Source organism: Ascaphus truei, chromosome 5 (genome assembly GCF_040206685.1).
Source record: "Ascaphus truei isolate aAscTru1 chromosome 5, aAscTru1.hap1, whole genome shotgun sequence".
Taxonomy (NCBI): Eukaryota; Metazoa; Chordata; class Amphibia; order Anura; family Ascaphidae; genus Ascaphus; species Ascaphus truei.
The window spans coordinates 33,065,544-33,088,638 of record NC_134487.1 but is presented as its reverse complement, the minus strand read 5'-3'; the positions used below and the strand labels follow the sequence as shown (position 1 = coordinate 33,088,638).

Here is a 23,095-nt window from a genome sequence, read left to right as displayed (position 1 = left end):
CAGTTCTGTCCATGCTGTAATGTATAGGAGTTAATGCATTTCAGCTTATGTGAATTTACAGGTGTTGCACAGTATGGTAGAGGTTATACCTGCTGTAAGTCCAAGCCGGGACGGTTGGAGTTTTACCAGAGGGAGTATATAGCCTGGCCTTCGGCAGCTATTGCTAATTCTGGACCTTTCCTCTGTCAGTCCTGTTAGAACAGGCAGTGGAAAGGTTCATTCCTTCAGTTGGCCTGTTTTGCATTTCAGCTCTGAGTATGTAGCAATATTCAGGGGCGGGCCTAAGCAACCTTTGAGCATGTTAATCCAAAGGGTGGATATGGGTTGGAACACCCCCTGATGTGTGTGAGCCAATCGGTATCCAGCTTTGAGTTTTAATGATTCAAAGTTAGAGACACTCCCTGAGGATATTCAAATTTAGACGTTTCCAAAATTTAGATTGTCAGTTAGTGAGTGTGAGTTAGTCTTCAGAGAGAGCTGAGAGAGATAGGAAGCCAAGAAGAGTTCTCTCCCTCCTACCCACCTGGGTGAGGAGGGAGGGGAATCACGCTGCTATGAGCAGAAGGGCAGAGAGCATATCAGGCCTATCATGTTCTGCTGTATGCTGTGTATGCTGCCCTGAATAAAGATCCACAGAAAAGAAGCTGCTGTGTGTGTCCTTGTTCCTGGTGTCTGGAGAATGGAGTGTCAGTGGGGATCTCTCCTCTGGAGAGACCAGGGGATCCCTACTGGCTGGAAGTGCTGTGCACCCTGAGAGAACAAGGTAACCTGTCCCACACCACACCTCCTGTCCCTGTCCTGGGCTCTCCCCACAACACTCAGCCCTCCTGTTTACCAGCAGGTCACAGCACTAAGACCACTCAGAGTGACCAGAAGGGAGTATACCCCCCAATCTCATGTCGGGTGGGGTACCGTGGAAGGGTTACATAAATATGAAACACACCCCAGATCAATGGTTTTAATTTTGTTTGCAGGGTTCTTCCAGATAATAATAATCTTTGTCATACTACTGTGCCAAAAAGCCTGTTGTTCAGGAAATAAATCAACCAAATTAGTAATAGCATTTTCAGGACACAACATTTCTATTCCAAAAAGTGCAGAGAAATTGTATTACCTACTTTCTCAACTGGGGAGCTAAAGGATATACAGGGTAGGGGTTAGGGAGGGCTTGCTCAAAACACTCAGCCACAAGATGGCACCATTTCACCATACATTTCACTTTATACTGGGAAATACATATAGCCTTACAGTTTATTGGATTATATTGCATCAATATTTATAAATAGCAGCAATCGGCATATGCAGCAGTTTACAAATATATTATACGCTCCAATGGTCACGCGGGACATTTAAAGATGGCACAGGGACATTTCGGGTACGCGGAAAAATGTGAAGCGGATAGGTGCCCTGTGTCGAGGTTGTTGTTAAATGTCACATTCCACAGAGGTAATGTAGCATTACTGTAGGAGTTGACTAACCCTAGGGCCTAGTCCAACTGCTACTGTAATGCTTCATTATTTCCGGGTACTATAATTTTCAATTGGCATGATGGGAGGTTATGCAAATATTTGCTATATATAAGTTGTGTAACTTTCATGGCAAGTTAAAAAATAAATGCCTTGAAGGCACTGGGGCTGTTCTGTCATGGTGTTGTTTGTGGAAAACATGATTAATCTTCCAAAACTGCACCACTGAGGGAATAATCAGCACTGCAACATCTATAGCATATGTAAGATATCAATGAAGTTGGGCTCAAGGTGTGGATACTGATGGCTCGAGCAGGTGGAGTGGAGCCCGAAGCTTCACGAGTTCTTGCTAGGCAGAATCAACAGACAAAAGCAGCACAGAAGACATGGCAGAAGCAAAGGTCAGACGGGCAGAGGTCAAGGCTGGCAAGATAACAGTTAAACAGGCCAAGTCAGGGAAAGCAGAAGACAACAGGCCGAGGTCAAGAGAGTAGTCAGACAGGTAGAAGTTTGACAGCAAAGAAGCAAGTTAGGTAGATATATAGATAGATGCTTTAGTAGTAGGGCTGAATGCAATGGAAGAAGCACATTGATCTGGCACCCAGGACCTTTATAAGGTCAGCTTATAAAGTAAACCAAGGGTAGTGTCACAAGGCTTATTTGCTACAGGTGTGAGCAGTGAGTGTCAGGTCTCAAAAGTATGCTGCGGCAGTACAGCTATCCAGCAGTTATCCCGAAATACATATGCAACAGGTATTCCCCCACCCCAAATCGCAGATAGAGTGAATGTGAGGGGGAACCTATATGTTAACAGGTGTGGTCAGGCTCACAGGAGGTCTGAGCCTCCGCTAGTGAGAGCATGGGGTGAATCCTCTGGAACGATCTTCTTTGGTCAGCGCCTCCACCTCTGTAGGATTCTAGGAGTGTAGAATGCCCCCTACACAGGACCCACATATATGAACCACATCCACCAAGGTATATATAACACAGGTTTACCATATGGGCAGATAAAACACAATACACATGCATCAACAATATGACATCAACAGTACATAACTTCAGTGTCACCCTGTAACACTACTAAGAACAACTATCCACACACCTCACAGGGCCTTAGCCCCACACAGTATTCCCAAAGTCCTTGTACCCAAAGTCCCAAGAGTCCCATAACCCCACCCACGTGTGGGACAGCAGTGCCCTCTAAGAAGAAGTGTATAGGTGGTGCACTTGGTGACTTGGATAATACCTGCCCGGTGCTCCTGCTGCCGGGTGCGCAGATGACCTTTACTTGGAATCCCTTGCTCCAGGAGATGATCCAAGATGCCTCCGCCTCAACGGTGGGTGGCTCCCGCATGGAGTGATCCACCTTTATTATGTCTCTTATCCTTGCTAACGCAGAGGATGTTATACCTTCACGCAATTCACCTTCACTGCAATTCACCTTCACAGCAATTGCCAGGATAGTTACGTTTCCTGGCTGGACCCTCACTTGTCTAGGTTCTACAGGCCCTGCCCCTAGTCTAAGGGGAGTCCCTGTAGTAACCACAAGCTGAGGTGAGTAGGGCCTAGCTGGGGCCTAAGGGGAGACTTCTGGCCTAGTGCATGAGGCTACTTTCCTCCCTGCACAAACACACCCTCCCCTCTCTGTGTCCCAGCTCCTAACTGACAATCCCTGTCTTCACACAACATTGTTGCAACTTTGCAGCATGAGAATCTGTCAGCCTTATTGGCTGTCTGGCTGCCTGTGACCAGGGTGAAAGTGCAGTCCCCAGAGGCTGCTAGGAATTGTAGTCCTTGGTGGCTCTCTTTAACATTGGGACCTCGTGCGCGCTGTGTAATGGCCGCCGCCGCCGCTGCTAACTGCGCATGTGCAAACTGGGGGATGTCCCTGACTATGGAGTGCCTCTTCTCACTCCCTGTAATGGCTGCCGTATTGCATCTGGGGCTATACTGCGCGTGCGTGAGCTTCCGCGCATGTGCGAACGCATACAAGATGGCGGCGCCCTGTAGCTGATGTTGCCGGGAGCCCCCAGTGACGTGACCACCCCTGCAACTGCCCTCACACTGTCGCAGGTAAGAGAGAGAGAACCGAATGTCTGGGGAGCCAGAGGGGACCTGGCTACACATAGATCATGGGTTCTGATTCCATCTGGCCTGACAGTACCCCCTGTAAGGGTTCCGGCAGGCTTTGGCTGGAACCCGCTCTTACCTGGCTGCTGTGGACATTATGATTACTGGTAGCCTGCTATATAGGCTGCACCTGTTCCCTGGCTTAAATAGCAGCCAGGGACTTCCAGCCCCTTCCTGAGCATTTTATATGTTTCCCTGTGTTCCTGGCCACCTTGAGTTCTAGTTACTGAGCCTTCCTTGTTTGTGAGTCTTTCCTGTGTTCTTTGCCATTTTTGGGTTCTAGTAGCTGAGCCTTCCTTGTTCGTGAGCCTTCCCTGTTCTTGAGACTAGCTTGTTGCTATGCCTAGCCTGTTGCTGAACCTTCCTTGTTCGTGAGCCATCCCTGTGGCTTCCCTGTTCTGGAAGCTAGCCTGTTGCTGTGGCTAGCCAGTTGATTTGGAATCCCTGTTGCTGACTCAGACTGTGACCCCGACCCCACCGCCTGCCGCCTGCCCAGACCCTTTGCCTGACTATCATTAAGTCTTGTTTTTTTGACATTTTCAGACCACTTTATACCTCAAAACTAATTCTCGCAATACTTTTCTGAGAGTCTGCAGCTTCCATCCTTAAGCCCTGTTCAGGGAGATACCTAAAGGGCAGTTCATAATGGCACGTCGCAACTGCTCCAATGAGGGTGATTTTGAGGTTCAATCTAAGGACTTATACAAACGTTTTTTGCATAGAGGGTATAATCGGAGGGACCTAGATAGATCCATCAAAGATGTTTCATCTATGGATAGGAAATCCTTACTGAAGCACCCAGTCAAAAAAACAAGACTTAATGATAGTCCCTCCTTCATTACTCCCTTTAGCAAACAGTCAGAATCCATTAAATCAATACTTAAAAAACATAGGAGTGTTTTGACACTTGATTCTGTGCTAAAACCGTATATTTCTGCAGGTCCAAATGTTATTTTTAAACGAGCCAAAACATTGGCCAATACACTATCTCCGAGTCTCTTTGGGTTAAGGGATGATAAAAAATCCTTATTACCCAAGAGATTTTTTCCATGCACTCATTGCAAAATATGTACGAAAATGAGCCAAAAGCGAACTTTCACTTCATCAGTCACGAGAATGACTCACAATGTACAGATGTTCATAAACTGTAATTCAACATTTATTATCTATTTGTTAACATGTGGCTGCGGGCAACAATATGTTGGCAGGACCACTAGATGTTTAAAAATTAGGATTATGGAACATCTTCGACTAAAAAGGATCAAAATCATCCTGTATTAAAACACTTTTCAAACTGTTCTAGTGATAATATAAACCTTTTTACATTCCAAGGCATATAACAAGTTCTGATACCACCAAGGGGTGGAGATAGAACCAAGTTGCTAGACAAACGCGAGGCCTATTGGATTTTCACTTTGAGAACCAGGGCACCACTAGGTATAAATATTGATTGGGATTTGAGCCATTTTTTGTAAATTATTTGAATACATATACCTTTCTTCTGATTAAATGGAAGAATTTATTTGTAGTTGCTTTGATTCTAATATATCTATAGTATATAAACCCTTATATTTATCGTAAGTAATATATAATAATTGATAATAAATAATAGATAATAAATAATAAAAGATAAAAAATAAAAGATAAATAATAAAACAATAGACAATAAATGAGCAATCCCAATCACTATTTACAATGTGCAATATATTGTATTTCAGGTAAATATATATAGTCTTTCAAATATAAAATTTCTTCTTAATTGGGTCAGTATATTATACTGATATTGTTCTATGATTCAGTGTGTGGAATGACCAACTGATAGATTGTTATTTGCAAATTATACAATACTTGCATTAACATTATGAGTGTCTCTTTATATTTCACTCTTTCTAAACATCCTATTTGTGTCCTTTCACACACTGATTCATGTCCCTATTGAACAACAAGGTTATAATTATTCTCTTGTGAATTATTTTATAATATCTACACACTGCCAATTATACTGTATATATACATATGGTGTTGAAAGTCATTTTCACCATCAGGTAAAATTTACATTTACCATTAGTTAAACATTTCTTTCTTTCTTTCTTTCTCTCAGTATACCATAATATCTAGGCTTTGTGTGCTCTTCACAATTATAACTTCAGGGGTTTGCATAATCGATATTGTTTTTTATCTTATTAATTGCGCATTGAAAGTTCCGTTTTTAATTTTTTTTAATTTCTTTGTCATTGTATGTTGTTTTTAAACAATAACGTTTATTTTAAGAAAAAAGAGCACAGCACCTGATCCGTCGGGCCAAATTGGATGTATGTCGCGTCAGCGCAACCTCGGCTGTAGGCGTGCGCTGATGATGTCACCCTCGGCAGCGTGATGGACCACTCAGGTGTGTATAAATAAGCAAACATTATGTGACCTTGTACACCTTGATAAAGTGCTGTTTCATGAAACGCGTAGGTGCGTTCATGTAGTACACGTATTGCTTGAAGCTTGCAATTAAATCTTGATCTGCTATTTTGGAGTTGTTTAGATTATTCCTTTTCTTCAAAGTTGAAAGTCGCTGGCTGTGCTCTGTTTTTGCACACGATTACCTTGGATCTTCTACACGGATGGATTGCACGCAGCAGATACTGTGAATGTCCCCACAGGTCAACAGGTAAAGGGCCCTAGTGCCCTATAATTCTTCCTGTTTATACTGGACATTGTCTTATAATACAGATTGGGCGTTTATTGGTGTGCCATACCCCTCTCAGTTACTGTCAGTGATCACTTTGTGGACATTACACTTACATCTGGACATTGAAAAAATTAAAGTTAATAAGGCACCTGGTCCAGATGGCATACATCCAAGAGTTCTCAAAGAGTTAAGTTCAGTATAGCCCAACCATTATATTTAATATTCAAGGACTCCATTTCCACAGGCTCAGTACCACAAGATTGGTGTAAAGCAGATATGGTGCCTATACTTAAAAAGGGAGCTAGATCACAACCAGGGAATTACAGACCTGTAAGCCTGACTTCAATAGTGGGGAAACTATTTGAAGGCTTAATACGGGATAATATTAAGGAATACCTAATGGAAAATAAAATTATTAGTAATAGTCAGCATGGATTTATGAAGGATAGATCGTGCCAAACTAACCTTATTTGTTTCTTTGAGGAGGTAAGTAGGAATTGAGACCAGGATAATGCAGTTGATGTGGTCTACTTAGATTTTGCAAAGGCTTTTGATACGGTTTCATACAACAGGTTGGTGTACAAAATAAAGAAAATTGGACTCAGTAATAAAATATGCACCTGGATTGAAAACTGGTCAAAGGACAGACAACAGAGGGTTGTCAAAAATGGAACTTTTTCAGGTTGGCCTAAAGTTGTGAGTGGAGTACCTCAGGGATCGGTACTGGGGCTAATCACATTCTTATGAGAATGATGCACTTTTGCCATCTCAGAGGTAGTGGACAAGCAAACATGCAAATAATAGTTATGAACATTAATTATGTGTTTTCTTATTACTCTGGCAACCTAGATTGTAGACAAGCCCCCTTGTATTGAAGTACATAGCTTGATAGGCGACACACAACACGTAAACGCTAAAGTCAACACATTAGATTCAGTTTCACAAATGCCGTTCGGTGACTGCACAAGCTAATCTACTGTATGAGTTTGAGTCAGTTTTCTAAGATTTTGCCATTTTTCCCTTTAGTAAATGGTCCCCTTTCTATTCAATTCAGTTTTAGATCATTGAGATTGAGCAATAAATAAACTGTTGCAGGTTAAATGCCTTGTTTCAGAAAGTTAACACAATGAGATAAAAGTCACTTTATTCATTCATATATATTTTTTTACAATCCAAAAGCAAACAGAAATGTATAACACTCCGGTTCCATTATTTACACACTGTGTATTTCAGTTTGATAGCCAACCCAGTTTGTCTGTTTCATTTTAGAAATGTATCAGCTTATCTTGCATTCGTTCATTTTCATTTGCATACACAACACACAAAATAAGTTATAACTATTATATATTAAAAAGTACAACTTTTACTTTTAAAAGATCATCACTATCCTCCAGGTTATACTTTAAAATACTCAGTTGATACCACCAATTCATAAGCTATGTGTGTTTTTACAGTATGTGTCTATATTATTTCATAAGTGTGATTAAATAGAATTTCTAAGAAAGAAAATTGACATCATTTCTTAATATTTTAAGGGTGCATCAATTTTCTGTGTTTCTCCAATGTTTAAAAATCACATGTAGTTTGAACTGAATTCATGGCTTTTAAATGTAAGTTACTATGTACTGTACATGTCACCTTACAGCAGAAGTGCTGATGCAAAAGCAATACAAATGTTGTAGATTAGAGCAGTGGTGCTCAACTCCGGTCCTCAAGAACCCCCAACAGGTCAGGTTTTACTGAAGTCTTTGACTGAGACATTGATTAAGCTGCCTGTGCTGAAGCTGGGATATCCTTAAAACCTGACCTGTTGGGGGGGTCTTGGGGACTGGAGTTAAGCACCTCTGGATTAGAGATCACTGTTCCTGAAACATACTGTAGCAAATGAAAAATGCATTTTGCTTTATGAACTTGTAGTTGTATCTTCTTAATTCAGCCACTTCATTCCACCTGTTTGACTATTGAACAGGAACTGGTTGCCTGAAACTAAATAAGGGAATGTTAAAAAAAAAAAAAAAAAAGGAGTATTACATTGTAGCAATAATGGAAATAAACACAATGTTTCTCCTTCCATTCTACGGAAGATACAAATGTGTTACCAAAGTACAACATAAAAATGTTACATAGCCCCCGTTTCTCTTTTTTTTATTTATTGGTCAGAGACAAGCCTCAAGGAACAGTAAAAGTAAATATTTACAAATGCACGTCTTTAAATTTCCCTCATTTTATCACTTAATATTGCGTAACATTTTAAACTCAATTCATTTTAGCATCACCAAAGGGGTCATTTATCCAAGTCTCAAGGCTAGAAAACCGGGGCAAAGAAACTGCACCAGATTTTTTGGGGGAAAAACATTTCTGCTGAAATCAATAGGATTTTCTTGATTGGTAAATCTGGTATAATTCTTTGAGACTCGTTTTGCCCTGGTTTTGCAGTCGCGACATTTTGATAAATAACCCCCCAACGTCTGTCATTTAATTCAACTAATTATTTCATATCTCATAGTTCAAAAGAAAAGCTTTCAATGACATATTCCGCTTGACCAAGAGGCCCTAAAAGTCATACACAAAATATTTATTTACTTGTTTCGTGATGATCTTAACTTCCCTGGCGTCTTGGTTTTATATTTATAAGGAGGAAATCCCAGACTTTGACCGTTAAATACATGTTCTGCCTGCTAATTTGTACAGGATATTTCAAGCTCAATCACCAAGGGGCCAACAAGACAGGTTTCCAGGAAATACATACCAAAGGAGTTGCCTTAGTGATAATTACAGCTAGGTGAATTAAACTTTTACTTCGAGAAACCATGAAAACCTGGACTGTTACCTCTGTGCTTTTCAACCACCCTGTGCCAAGATTTCAGTGCAGCAGCAGTGCTTTTCAGGTTTCAGGGTGGGTTGCTCATGTAAATGAGTACTCTTTGGAGTTTGTGATTAATCTAAAAAACACCTAGGGTGAATTTAATTTTATTAACATTGTTTGATTCAGCTTGATCTCACCTGGATCAATGGCACGACCGTCATAAAATTCTGTAGGCTGTGCAAAGAAACGGTTCATTATATGTTATTCAAATCAAATATGTAATTCATTTATGCACATTATTTCTTTCTCCCACCCCCCTCCTTTTTTTTATTTTTAACCCCTTGCACCATGGAAATTCAACACCTTCGTTTATGCGCGTTGTCGTATTTTTGTCTTTTCTCAAAAAGAAACATTTTATCAGAGTACATTATAGTGTTACTTATGCCATAATTCCTTGTGTATATTGCAAAACATCTGCAGCAATATTAAAGCAAATTATTTTAAGTATACAGTAGTACTGAATTGTCTTTCGCCACTGTGGAGTGTACTGTTGTTAACCTGTCTCAGATCCTACCTCCTCTAAACTACCAAAAACTTAAATAACTTAATACTTATGTGTTTGAATATGAATAAAAGATTATCAGAATTTAAGGTGCAGTCTTAGTGTTTGTAGTCATTTTTGTTTCTTATATAAATTGTTTTTATGTTCCTATTTAACTGTAACATTCTCCAGTATGATTAAATATTGGAGAAACATTAATGTACAGTAAAAACATTTCTTCTGTAGACTTCTTACATAGTTATCCACTCTGAAACATTTCAATTGTTGAAGTCTTTCTTGAGCAACTACCAAAAGCAGCATTTCTTATTTTGGAATGTTATTGATTATATATTATATTCTGTGATAGTTGTGATTGTGATATTTGCAGTTAGGTTTTTGAGGGCTAAATGTGCAAACTAGTCAACAACTGTAATACATAGAGTATGTATTATGAGTGCGCAAACTGGTTGCAGAGGCCCCCGCGCTCTTAAATTAAATGCCGGGGGACCGTGCGAGGCCTCTGCAACTTCCCTAACCGTGACTCAGTCGGCTAGGGCGACTCGTCATCAAATGAAGCAGTGGTGTCACGTGACGTCACATGACCCCATGGCGTCATTTGATGTTTCAGACTAGGTAAGGGGGGGGATGAGCAGTGGGGGAGAGCAGGCAGGGGGGCGCAGTGCAAAAAGTTTGCGCACCCCTGTGTTACATGACTGAGCAATTCACTTAATTGCAACTCCAGTAGATGTTGCTTTGTAAGTTAGCACCTTTAATACAACAGATCAATTAATTCAGACTTTTTTTTTCAATGGCATGCTCCATACCAGACAGACTTACAGGGGAATTTCCAGGCAAAACCGTAGATTTCTCATCTGACCTGCGGTGGTTGCTTAGTGAGTCCTGCTTTCTGGGGAAATAAAAGCACAGTGAGGTCACATTCGTTTTGTTTCCCAGTTTTAAGAAATCTCGTCATTCTAATATCTAAGCTTACAGTGGAAAACTTATGTCAACGTGAAAAAAACAAAACAGTTTTGCAACAGGCCTGGGATAACTTTGCAGATCTCTTATGTGAATACAAAAGTGTTCTCATGGGTTCAGAATCGCACAAAGCCTGGAAAATCAAGGTACATTTTCTATAAATGGCTGACACCATTAAAAGAGCAAGTGATTTCTCCAATGCCAATACACTGATTCCAAATCTTTGAAAACTGCTATTGAGTTGTGTGAATAGGAGAGGTAATAAACATGCATGCACGCACTATATCTCTATTATTGTAGTGATAGTTATTAGCTAGGTTATACGTTTATTTCTAGTCCCTAAAGAGCGGACATCCTATCTTCTAATTTTAAGTCTGTTGGCCTCTTTCCTCATACAGTATGTGTTGACGTGCTTCATTTGAACACTGGAGAGTGGACAAACATCCCAGATAAGGCTTGTACAGAGAGGAAGGCTGGTGACTCAAGTGGGGGTGAGTAGAACATTCTGGTCAGAACTGATAGGGATGGAGTACAATAACAAACAAAAAATTCCAGTGTTGAGAGAGTGTACCAGGAGTGAACCAAATTGAAAATCTTGATATTGATTAGTGGGTGTGGTCAATCTGAATGACTAATATGACTTCCACTGTATAGTAATGAAAAGTGAATACGTTTGATTGTTTTTATTTATTTATTTGTAATGGATTTATCACCTTACTGTTACCGCAGGTTTTTTAGTGCAGTAATAAAGCATTATATACCTGAATAAAAAACTGGCTTGGATTTTTTTATCAAGAAATAGAAAGGGGATCTCTATGTCGGTGATGAGAAACTCACGACTGCCTCAGAGGTGTCACTAAGCACCAACTACAGTAGTTACTACCCCATACCACAAGGTACATATCTTTTTTTTTAAAGATATTAGGAGTTTTTATTTTTATTCTTGGCGAGTTTGTGAATCATTGAAACAGATTCCATATAGAGATCATTTCAAACCAAGGTGCAGTCTGGCTTTGGTTAAATCTCAATGATAGCAGCCAACCATGTGCAGATGAGAAACATAATTAGATCATTTGACTTGGTTTCACTTTATTTAACATGTACAAAGTAGAACTACAGATGTAGCAGACGTTATTGCTCCCACTGACTCGTTACAATGGAACACACACAACGCACCAGTGTAGCAGACACCATTGTCTTTCAATTAACTGGGCACAAAAAAGGGGCGGATCTACACATTATTGCCCGTATAATAGCGCATGCTACATCTGTATGTGTTTTCTATCAACGTTGTGTAATGAATTGTGCACAGGCTGGATAATGCTGAGAATATTATTCATTCTAGGCTGATACTGCCTGCAGAAGTAAGAGATTGTTGTTATTACAACTGTTAAAATCAATGTGTACTAGCAGTGTGTCTGTGGGCTAAGTTAAGGTATATAGTACAGCAGGAAAGCCTCTCAAACACAATAAAAAAAAGTGCATGTACCAGAATAACACAATTAAAGTTAGCAGATACGCAGGATTTGAGTTACGAAAAACTTTTTGGATACGTTGGCAAACTTTATGATTTTCCCCTTTTTTCGTTTGGCGAAAAAGTTTGCTTCAATTCAAAAGTTCACAACAAATTTGTTTAGTGCTACAAGTCAATGGCCATTTACTGTATATTACTTTAGCATTCGAGCAAATTTTTTTTGTTTTTTTAAATTGCCATTTACGTTAATCTGTAAGGGTCTTGAACGGAAACAGGGTCAACCTCGTTTCAATAACTTAACTGAAATAATATAGACTTGACTGCGGTGCTGGAGACAGTAAGTCTCGCTACAAATGTAAGGTTTATGTACATTATTTTACTATGACATGTATTTTTATTTGAGTCTGTAAAAATGCTGGAATATTTCATATGCACTTAATTTTTAGTTAGATTTGCAATAAGCTATACTCTGTATAAGGGATCTAAATGCTGTTTTTTTTTCTTTGACGGTTTTTATTTATTTTTGTTGAACAGTTAAGAGGAATTACAAAACCTTACTTTACCTATATTCACATTAAATTCATAGGCTGTAGCTTCACCAAACCCTGCACTCACACACTGAAAACACTATCAACATGCTGTGAATTTACTTTCCTGTGCTGAATAAGAAATCAGTTATATCCAAACGAATGAGCATAGAATGTTCTTCTTTTACAGGGATGCAGCCTCACTGCATATTGAAGAGGAGCCTATGAGCCTGATATTCTTAGTTGCATGTGTAAGTATGGTCATACTTACAGCATGGCATAATGGTGTGAATTGTTAAATAGGGCTTTTTCACAACAGCTAAATTAATAAGTTAGTAGAAATGAAAAAGGAACGAATGGTCACTACTCCTAGTACCACTACAAGCTTGTAAAATAAAAAGGCTGGACATCATGGTAAAACCACACTGACGCGTTTCATCCCTACATGGGACTTTATCAAAGAGTACATGGTTCAGAAAGCAGACATGTACTCTTTGATAAAGTCCCATGTAGGGATGAACGCGTCAGAGTGGTTTTACCATGATGTCCAGCCTTTTTTTGTAATAAAGAATATTTTTATTTTACAAGCTTGTAGTGGTACTAGGAGTAATGACCATTCATTCCTTTTTCATTTCTACTCCCTTTTTTGATATGGAGCACACAGCAGTCTCAATTGCAACAGGTGATTATCATTGGCATTGAATAGAGGTGGTATCCAGCTGGTCTGCACCCCGGAAACACCCTGCATGCGGTTTCCCAGGTCACAGCACGGCTGATTGCCTTCTGGATGCAGCCCCAGGACGATCTACGGGCTAGAGCGCTCAGCCTTGGGACCCCAGTACAGCAGAGCTGGTGAGCCCTGTGACACAGCTTCTACGTCATCCGCATTGGTCACAGCACGGCTGGTTGCCTTCTGGTTGTTTAGCCCCAGGATGATCGATGGGCTTGAGCGCACTACCTTCGGGATCCCAGTTCAGCGCAGCCGGTGATTCCTGTGACACAGCTCCCACGTCATCTGCATCAGTGAGCTGAGGGCTTGGCTTACACGCCAGACAGCGGAGCAGTCGTGGCTTTCCGTCTGCAGTTTCAGCAGGAGCGCCTCGTTTCTCCGGTCTCCAAACAGCTGTGAATCCCCATGCCATATACAGGTTGGATGGGATTTTGCTTCACTGCATATCACGGCTGACAAGGTGGCAGGGTTACCGGTCGGGTCAGGTTAGCATTATCGGGACTATTATAGAGTTACAGTTAGTGGGACTGCGGTCTCATTACTCTGTACCTCTGGTCCACATTTGCTTTTTAACCCCCGACTGGTGTGCTTATACCTCCACAGCCACTTCGGATGTCATCATTTCCTTAAACATTTATTATCCTATACCTGCATTGAGACTTTTCCTAGTTATTCCTGGACAGTGATTACATTTGTTTAATATATGATTTGTAGCATTGGAACACTGGAGATCACTCTCCACTTTTTCAAATTAATAAGTTACATTGTTTCCTACCTTGGTTCCATAAATGCCTTGTTGGAAACGTTAGGTTGTTGAGGTTTTTGAAATCCTTGGCACAAAGGAAACAAATTTGCACATTTTGGCACACTGTTGAGTAAGAAATATGGTACTGAACATTTAACGAGAACAATTAAATGCCATTTACTGTAAACCAAACTTTAAGCAGATGAATCTTAATAAATAAAATGTTCAGGTAAAGACAATTTCTATCGATCAGTGCAATGGGATTACGTTTATATGTGATTGTTTCATTAGCGCTACCCCGAGGTGATGAAAACAGAACATTTTCTTTATTCGTTGGACCAACTACTCTGATTGAGTGGTAAGCCAGGTCTCTAGAGTGATACAGCTGAAGCGGCCATTATTCAAACAAATCATGGCGACGATTTTGTGTGCTCTGCTGTATTCCCCGCAGCATGAACGCGGCCAAACGCCCCAGGCACCTGCGCTTATCGCGATTGCTTTGTTGAATTTCATGGATTCTGTTTCTTTGGGTGCAATGAAATGAATGAATTGCAATGTGTACAGTACTGTGCTACTGTGTCAATTTCAGGTGTTTTAAAAAACAGAACTCTAAAATGCCATTTTCTGCACTTGCGTCTAAAGGCGGTACGGTTGGAAGACATCCCGCGTCATGACGTCGGTATTCCGATGTACACAACGCGTGATTTGTTTTAATAATGGCCATTGCAGCTGCATTTTTCATGATGTACATGGTATGTCAATACGGCGCTCAGAAGGTTTAAGCTTTTTTGTTTTTATTGTAACCAATTACATTTCACATTGTGGCGCACACCGCTGGAATTTCCATATACACAGGAATCAATAAACTCTATAAAATGAAATGTAATCCTTCCACTCACACAAATATTGTGTTCCTACTGTGTTGAGTCATGTGATATTAAATCAGGAGGAAGACTTGCACTTGAAGCATCACATGGGAGCATTCTTCTCAAGACTGAAAGAGAATAGATCGAGAACCTGTGGTGCTCCATGTAAGTGATTAGGATCCAACGACACACTCCTTTTGTGCCAGAAAGAATTATACTGTACGCCAAGTTGCTTTAACACAGAAAGCTATGTCACTGCCCCATTCATTAGTTCCCTTTATGAGGTTCCCTAAGGAGAAGGCAGGGCTATTACATGAATGATTTCAAAATAAAGAAATAAACTTGCTTCTCAATTACAGTTGGGCAATGTTTTGGGTGAAATACAAAATGCATAGCAAATAATGAGAAAAAAATATTTTTGCAGCACTCTGTTAGTACTAATATAAAAAGCATAAGAGCAATTTACTTAGAAACAGAACATCAATGGAAATTGATGACATACTCCTAATCTGGGATGCAGTGATTGAGGAATTTCAAACATTTGTACACATTCTTAATAGCTATGATGGTGGTTTAAGACTGACAAGTGAAATCTATCAAGATCAGATTAATTGGGGGATTCAACTTTAAAATGTAGCAGTGACCATTCTGTACAAACAGATATATATCTTAAACACAACTTTCACCAATACAATGCTGTCTGCTGATTGCTGACAGCCTATACTATACTCCAAGATCTGCAGTATTCCTAAAAGTCAATATTTGAGAGTACGTAAAAAAGTCAGATGATTCCGATTTTGAAGAAATCTGGTTTACGACAGATCCAATATTTGATCATTCTTCCTGTAATTATAGAGGTAAATTCTGTACAAACAGATATATATCTTAAAAACAACTTTCACCAATACAATGCTGTCTGCTGATTGCTGACAGTGAAGAGGTGAAGGTCATCAGGAAGCGCAATGTCATGTAAAAAACAGAAGAAAATTCCCTGATGGTGCAGTATTGTGATTGATATGTGATAAATATCAAGGTGCAGTGTGCTGGATACTCACAAGTGTAGAGTGAGCAATGTTCCCATAAAGGTTTCTTTATGTGTGTCAGCCCGTTGGACCGTCAGACAGGTAAGTGGAATGATAAGTGCTGGAGACCTTAAGTGAATAATAAAACGGACATAGTGCAGACTGTACAAAATATCTTTAAAAGTAAGTATATGTGCAATACACTCACATGGTTTTAAAAGGTAACAAGCGTTTAGATCACACAGGTTGGATCTCAGCAATGAATGAGCTGTTCTCTGTCCCCCCTCTGCCTCGGCAGGCGTGCGTGTCAACGGTGCGTCTCACCCTAACCGGGAACCGGAAGTGACGTCATCTGCTCTGGGGGACGCCGATCCTGTGGGAGTTTTTCTCATCAGCCTCACTCTACGCGTTTCTCCGTATTGCGGTTTCTTCAGGAGTGTATGGCTGACATGCTCTAGGAGGATTTTATACGCTATGCTCAGATCCCATTGGTTGGGCAATTAAGTATGGTGATCATGATCAGTAATTAGGGCAGGGATTACAGGTGTAAACAGGCAATATTTGTACAACTCATTATGAGTGTAAACAGACATAAAATTATAAGACTCATATCATACATATATGAGTCTTCCAAAAGAATTTTAATAAAATGAATTTAAAATTAACGATATACACACATTAGTTAAAATAGTTAAAATAATTAACCGCTACAACAAAATTAACCCCTAAATAAACTGAGCTAGTCATGTATTGACAGACATAGTGATGTGGTTTATCTAGTGGAGAAAAAGAGAGGCATGTTAGAATCATTCACAGAAAAGGTTTTATATCGAACTCAAGATTTAAACCTTGGGGGGAAATGGTTTTTAGCTCGAATATCCAGAATGATTCCCTCTTGATTAAATTTAAGTCTCTATTGCCCCCCCTCCAATGGGGCAAAACTTGCTCTATGGCTTTGAATGAGAAGCTGGCAGGATTAGAGCTATGTGTCAATAAAAAATGGTTCGAAACACTATGGGTTGTGAGTTTACGTTTTATATTACCCAAGTGTTCTAGCATGCGCGTTCTAAGCGGGCGTGTGGTCTTCCCAATGTATTGTAAGCCACACTCACATTCCGCAAGGTAAATGACATGACTGGATCTACAGTTCAAATGCTGTTTAATCTTATAGGATTTCTGTGTTACATTAGATTTGAAGCTGTATACTTCTTTGGAGCTATGCTGGCAGGCAGTGCACATTTTACATTCATAAAATCCTTTGGGGGGATCTAGCCAAGTGTGCTTTTTGGCTATTGTATTTCTCAGTGCACTCGGGGACAGGAAGTTTTTAATATTAGGTGCTCTCCTATAAACCATTTTTACTCTGTCCGCAAAATGTTCCCCCAAAATTGGGTCATTCCTGAAGAAACCGCAATACGGAGAAACGCGTAGAGTGAGGCTGATGAGAAAAACTCCCACAGGATCGGCGTCCCCCAGAGCAGATGACGTCACTTCCGGTTCCCGGTTAGGGTGAGACGCACCGTTGACACGCACGCCTGCCGAGGCAGAGGGGGGACAGAGAACAGCTCATTCATTGCTGAGATCCAACCTGTGTGATCTAAACGCTTGTTACCTTTTAAAACCATGTGAGTGTATTGCACATATACTTACTTTTAAAGATATTTTGTACAGTCTGCACTATGTCCGTTTTATTATTCACTTAAGGTCTCCAGCACTTATCATTCCACTTACCTGTCTGACGGTCCAACGGGCTGACACACATAAAGAAACCTTTATGGGAACATTGCTCACTCTACACTTGTGAGTATCCAGCACACTGCACCTTGATATTTATCACATATCAATCACAATACTGCACCATCAGGGAATTTTCTTCTGTTTTTTACATGACATTGCGCTTCCTGATGACCTTCACCTCTTCACTGTCCACGGGATCGAGAGAACGACCCCACACTGGGTTAAGCAGCATTTATTCATGTTTGTATAAGTATCACATTTTTTCACATCTGTGTTTATAATTTTGGAGCGCCACTTTTTGATATATTTGCCTGTCACTTGCTGATTGCTGACAGCCTATACTATACTCCAAGATCTGCAGTTTTCCTAAAAGTCAATATTTGAGAGTACGTAAAAAAGTCAGATGATTCCGATTTTGAAGAAATCTGGGTTACGACAGATCCAATATTTGATCATTCTTCCTGTAATTATAGAGGTAAATAAGAATTTTAACTCAGGCAGTATTACGACCTGCTAACGGTCATGCCTTGAAAGTGGCAGCAAGCGTAAAATGCGTTGGCCAAAGGGTTGAACTAAATGACCCTTTTTCAAGAGAATATATAGGTATTGCACTGTGTATTTTTGTCACATTGGAAGTAGCTTTGGGCATCTGTGTTTGTTTTTTGTTAAAGACTACAAATTATTGCAGTCATTTTTACAGCAAGAGGATACTGTAAGAAAAGCATTAAAAGGCTACCGTTAAGGCAAGAATGTTAATCAAGGTTACAGAAAGATTCGGTTTTTTTGTCTTAAAAAAACAAGCCATGCCTGTTGCACTAAGAAATATTCTCAATATATTAATTAAAGTGTTCACCCTGCCTAGGACTTTGTGGCATAATACTGTAGAAGGCAGGACTGCTTTAAGCAATGAAAGTCATGCACACAGAGGCCTTCCTATCGAAGAGATATCATTTTCAGGGAAGTGATTATAAAAGCAGGTTCAAATACTCTTTACATGTATCATTCTGCAAATGACTTGTGGTATTCCTCTCTTACATTTGAAAATCTTCAACAGAAACTCCTAATGTTTGATGGATTACAACTACTGTGTGTGGGCTTTTCTCCAACCAGCTGTTGCCTAGGTGGCAATAACCACAAAGAACCAAACAGTGTGCAGAATTCTTTGATCTGCGCACTTAATGTATTCAAGGGAAATAATTGCCACCTCGCAACTATGCCCATCCCTCTGATGCAGTTGCTGGTTGTTTCTGGCTAATTTTGATATGCAATATTTCTGACAATCCAACACGTAAATAGTCAGTGATGAAAGAGCATACATTATTCAGTTAATTGGTGGTAGTAACAAAGGAGGGAGAGGGGGGAGTAGGTCGTATGATACCTTTATTGGACCAACAAGTTGTTGAAATGTTACAAGGTTCTGAACCTCTCAGGATCCTTCATCAGGTATGGCAGAAATACAGAAACATAATATAATATACAGTGTATACAGGGATGATATCTGGCATGTGTATGTATGTATATACCAGCACAGGAGTGGGAAAAAAATAGAGTGTTTATTTAGTCCAACAAGCAAACATTTAGCCTGATGTTTCGGACCCCAGGGTGAAGGTCCTTTGCAGTGCTGGTATTTTGGATCACAATCATGACTTACTGGCATACACACAGTATATATTATATATTATATACTGTGTGTATGTCAGTAAGGGTCATGATTGTGATCCAAAATAAAAGCACTGCAAAGGACCTTCACCCTGGGGTCCAAAACATCAGGCTAAATGTTTGCTTGTTGGACTAAATAAATACAATTTTTTTCCCACTCCTGTGCTGTGCTGGTATTTTGGATCACTAACGTGACCGTTACTGACTTACAGTTACCCTCTCCCTGCCTTGCACCACATCTGCCTGTACAAGCACCTCAAGCTAGTGTGTGAGGCCATCTTGTTGTTTGTGTTTTGTATGTATATATGAATGCATGTGTGCACACATGCACTTTTGCACTATTCCCTGACAACATTCTTTATATGGATAACCAGAAATAAAATAGTTAGAGTGCTTTTTATATAACTACTGTAGCTACTTTTTCACATTCACCGTCTTGTCCCACACACTCCCCCTCACGTCTCCTTACTGTCGAGGCCGCCTTGGCATTTCAAAAGAGAATAGCCTTCTTCAGTACTTCTCTACTGTTATATTTCACACCAGGCTACCTGTTTCTACCTCATCTTGTTTCACACTTCCTGTCTACATCCATTGTAACCAGATATCCCTCTTACATACACTGTATATTATATTGTGTTTCTGTATTTCTGCCATACCCGATGCAGGACCCGGAGAGGTTTGATAGCTCTTAACATTTCAACTACTTGTTGGTCCAATAAAAGGTATCATACCACCTACTCCCTCGCCCTCCTTTGTTACTACATGGAAGAAAGGACCAATACGGCCACCCACCCTTCTTTGCTTTCATTGGTGGTGGAACTTTTGAATTCCTAACACTTTCTGTAGCAATTTGAATTTGATATTAGTCATTGATGTATTTAGTTTTGGCTGTCAAATCTTTTTCCATGTATCTAAAACTTAAAAAGATATGCAACAATACAGAGGCTCAAATCTAGCCCTTGTATCACAGTTGAATAATAATGTATATGACTTCTTACATAATACACCAGGGATACAGGTATGAGCCCTCAAGTGAGAAGTAAAGCGCAAAGTATGCTATGACAGTGGTGGTACCCAGCAGCTAGTTTAGCTCACACTGCTAGAGCTGATGCCCAGAGTAGCAGACATTCTAGGGATGTGTGGGGATGTGACCTCTCTCTTCCCCTTCCCCTTATAAAGGTATGGATGGAGCCAGAATTATTGTAACCTCTGTTGCGTTATGGTGACATATTCTGTTATTCTGCCATTGAATCCTACGTACATCTATGATATTCTGCTTTATATATATATATATATATATATATATATATATATATATATATATATATATATATATAAACTGGTGCAATAATCTTAACTACATCTGTATGTCTCAATCATATCAAATTGGCTATGCCATCTTGAGTATACTTTTTTTTAAATATATCTGTATATCTTTGTATTTGAGTACAAACACCAATTACATCTCCAGACTTCTGCATACTTTGAGTTCACATATTTCCTATGTGCATTTAAGAAGAAAAATGTTGTTCTTAAGCCTGACTCTGGTAGTTATGCATATTGTCAATGGGTTTGCTGTGAATATACTGTATCATGTACAATATAATTTAATTGTTAAAATATAATGTCAAGATCTTACTCTTTGAAGAGACCCCACGCCAACCCATAGAGACACAGCAACAATAGAACGACAGTAATTGTGATAACAGCAGGAAACCAATTATCAGGATGCCAAAAATATGATGTTCGAACAAGCACGGATGTTGTCACCTGGAAAAAAATAACACATTTTAATTAGTTATTTTGTATTAATATATATATATATATATATATATATATAATTAAAAACCAGCATGCCTGAAAAGTACAATACAGTATATTTGTGACTAGTTTTCTTGAGATTAGTGTATTACTGTATATTTTGGCATTAATTATTGATAATAAAAAAATGCATTTAATAAAAATAAGTATATAAGATGCTGTTAGGAAAAGTCATAAAATATCTGTTAGGATCATTGTTTTAATGAAAATATAATATACTGTAGAACAATTGTACACCTACATTTCCCTTAAGTTTGCATCAATGTAAATAGTACCAATTGCCTTCTATTTCAGAGTAGTACAAATTGTCTCCTTTCTTACAGAAAGATGTATCATATTTATTCAAACCAGCATTTCTCAACCCTCACCTTGGCATTAGAGATGTGAGAATGTTTGCTATAGTTAACAAAGGAAGGAAGTATCCAGGCACACAGACTTAATCATTAAGTGATTGATTATATTTATTAAATCACTTGATGATTAAGTCTGTGTGCCTTGATACTTACTTCCTTCTCCGTGATTCATTGGGGTATAACAGGATTCTCCCCATCTCAAGAAGCACCGGCGGCTTACCTTATTTTTTCACTGCTGAGACGTGTGCCTGCAATACACTGAGTATTACCTTGCTATAGTTAACAAACCAGATTAAATTTGCCCTTTTCCATTAAGAAAAAATGCAAAAATAGCAACAACAACAACAACAATAAATTGACAAACATTAAAAATATTTTTTAGGTCACATGAACCTTTTTATATATTGGAATTTATGGTTACATTCTGGGAAAAATTGGCAACAGTTCAGCAATTGATGAAATTGTCAAAAGCTGAGAGCTGTCCCTTTTGGAAAAATGCTGCATGAGTACTGTAGATTTACTGACTGCACTTATTTAACCCAGGCTGTGGTGAGAATCTGTGTAATACAGCAGGCATAAGCTTATAGGGGATCCATGTAAAAATGGATAAGAAGTTAAAGAGTGAGTGCTCATTTGCACGTCATTACCCAGAATCCTTGGCTGCAGTGGAAGCGTTGTATGCTAAGCGGTAATGGGAAAAGACAGGGTTGCAGACTTGTCTGGGACATACAAATGTACCCACAAGTAGTATTTTCATTTGCAGTTCACTGTATGGGGCAGGGTTTTTGGCACTTTTTGTTTACCCACCGTAACTTTTTATAATGCCTTGCATAAAAGCAAAATTTAGGAGAAATTTGCGAACATTTTTTTTCAATCACTTTTGAAGACATTAACACATATCTAATCAGGACACCCCAGTCTGAGCAGTAAAAAAAACAATTAATTACCAAGTAAACATACTTTATTTCCACTTTTTGTATACTGTATGTGAATCTGTGATTAACTGGTTATCCCTAAAACATGGCCTAGCTGTGGTGTCCTGAGTAGTGGATTGATAAACAGTGAAGACAACATAGATAAGGAAAATAAATAAATTAAAGAGCATGTTTAAATGACGAGTACAACTAAAGTGACCTATTAGCATTTTAAAAAGTGTTTTGGATGTTATTATGATGGTTACATAATCTACAGTACATGTACTCTGTCAATATCCATTTTATAGTAAACAAAACAACAAAATTGCATCTTTCTATGGAAGTCAATTACATGGATACGTTGTTCCTTATGTTTTTTTTTGCACTCTACAGTATATAGGACTGGCCGTTTAAATGATGAGACAAAGTTTGACACTGACAATGTTAAACAAACAGACAGAAACCGTGTTATCTAGAAATGAAGTGTACAGTAATTATCCTTCTTCTAACATATGCCAACTATTCTTTAAAGCGCAGTGATTAAAAGGGAGTGCTTGCTCAACTCATAGTTTATTGTCAACTGTCACATTTTACAATGCTTTACAAACATGCAGTGTCATGTTTTCATTTTGAATGACTACCAGTG

General features: G+C 39.2%; 1 protein-coding gene across 2 annotated transcripts in view; it reads right to left on the bottom strand.

Moving 5' to 3' along the window:
* Positions 1–7,403: 7,403 nt before the first annotated feature.
* Positions 7,404–23,095, bottom strand: part of LOC142494904 (cadherin-related family member 4-like) — a 91,380-nt gene continuing 75,688 nt past the window's right edge. Inside the window, exons 20-24 of one of the 2 annotated variants that reach the window (XM_075599583.1) lie at positions 21,001–21,131; positions 14,108–14,200; positions 10,461–10,530; positions 9,280–9,316; positions 7,404–8,262 (exon numbers count right to left, since the gene is read on the bottom strand). In XM_075599583.1, the coding sequence (XP_075455698.1) occupies positions 8,204–8,262; positions 9,280–9,316; positions 10,461–10,530; positions 14,108–14,200; positions 21,001–21,131 (390 nt within the window). In that variant the 3' untranslated portion in view covers positions 7,404–8,203. Of the gene's footprint in view, positions 8,263–9,279; positions 9,317–10,460; positions 10,531–14,107; positions 14,201–17,782; positions 18,164–21,000; positions 21,132–23,095 lie in introns of those variants that run through there. The other variant, XM_075599584.1, reaches the window with a different exon arrangement.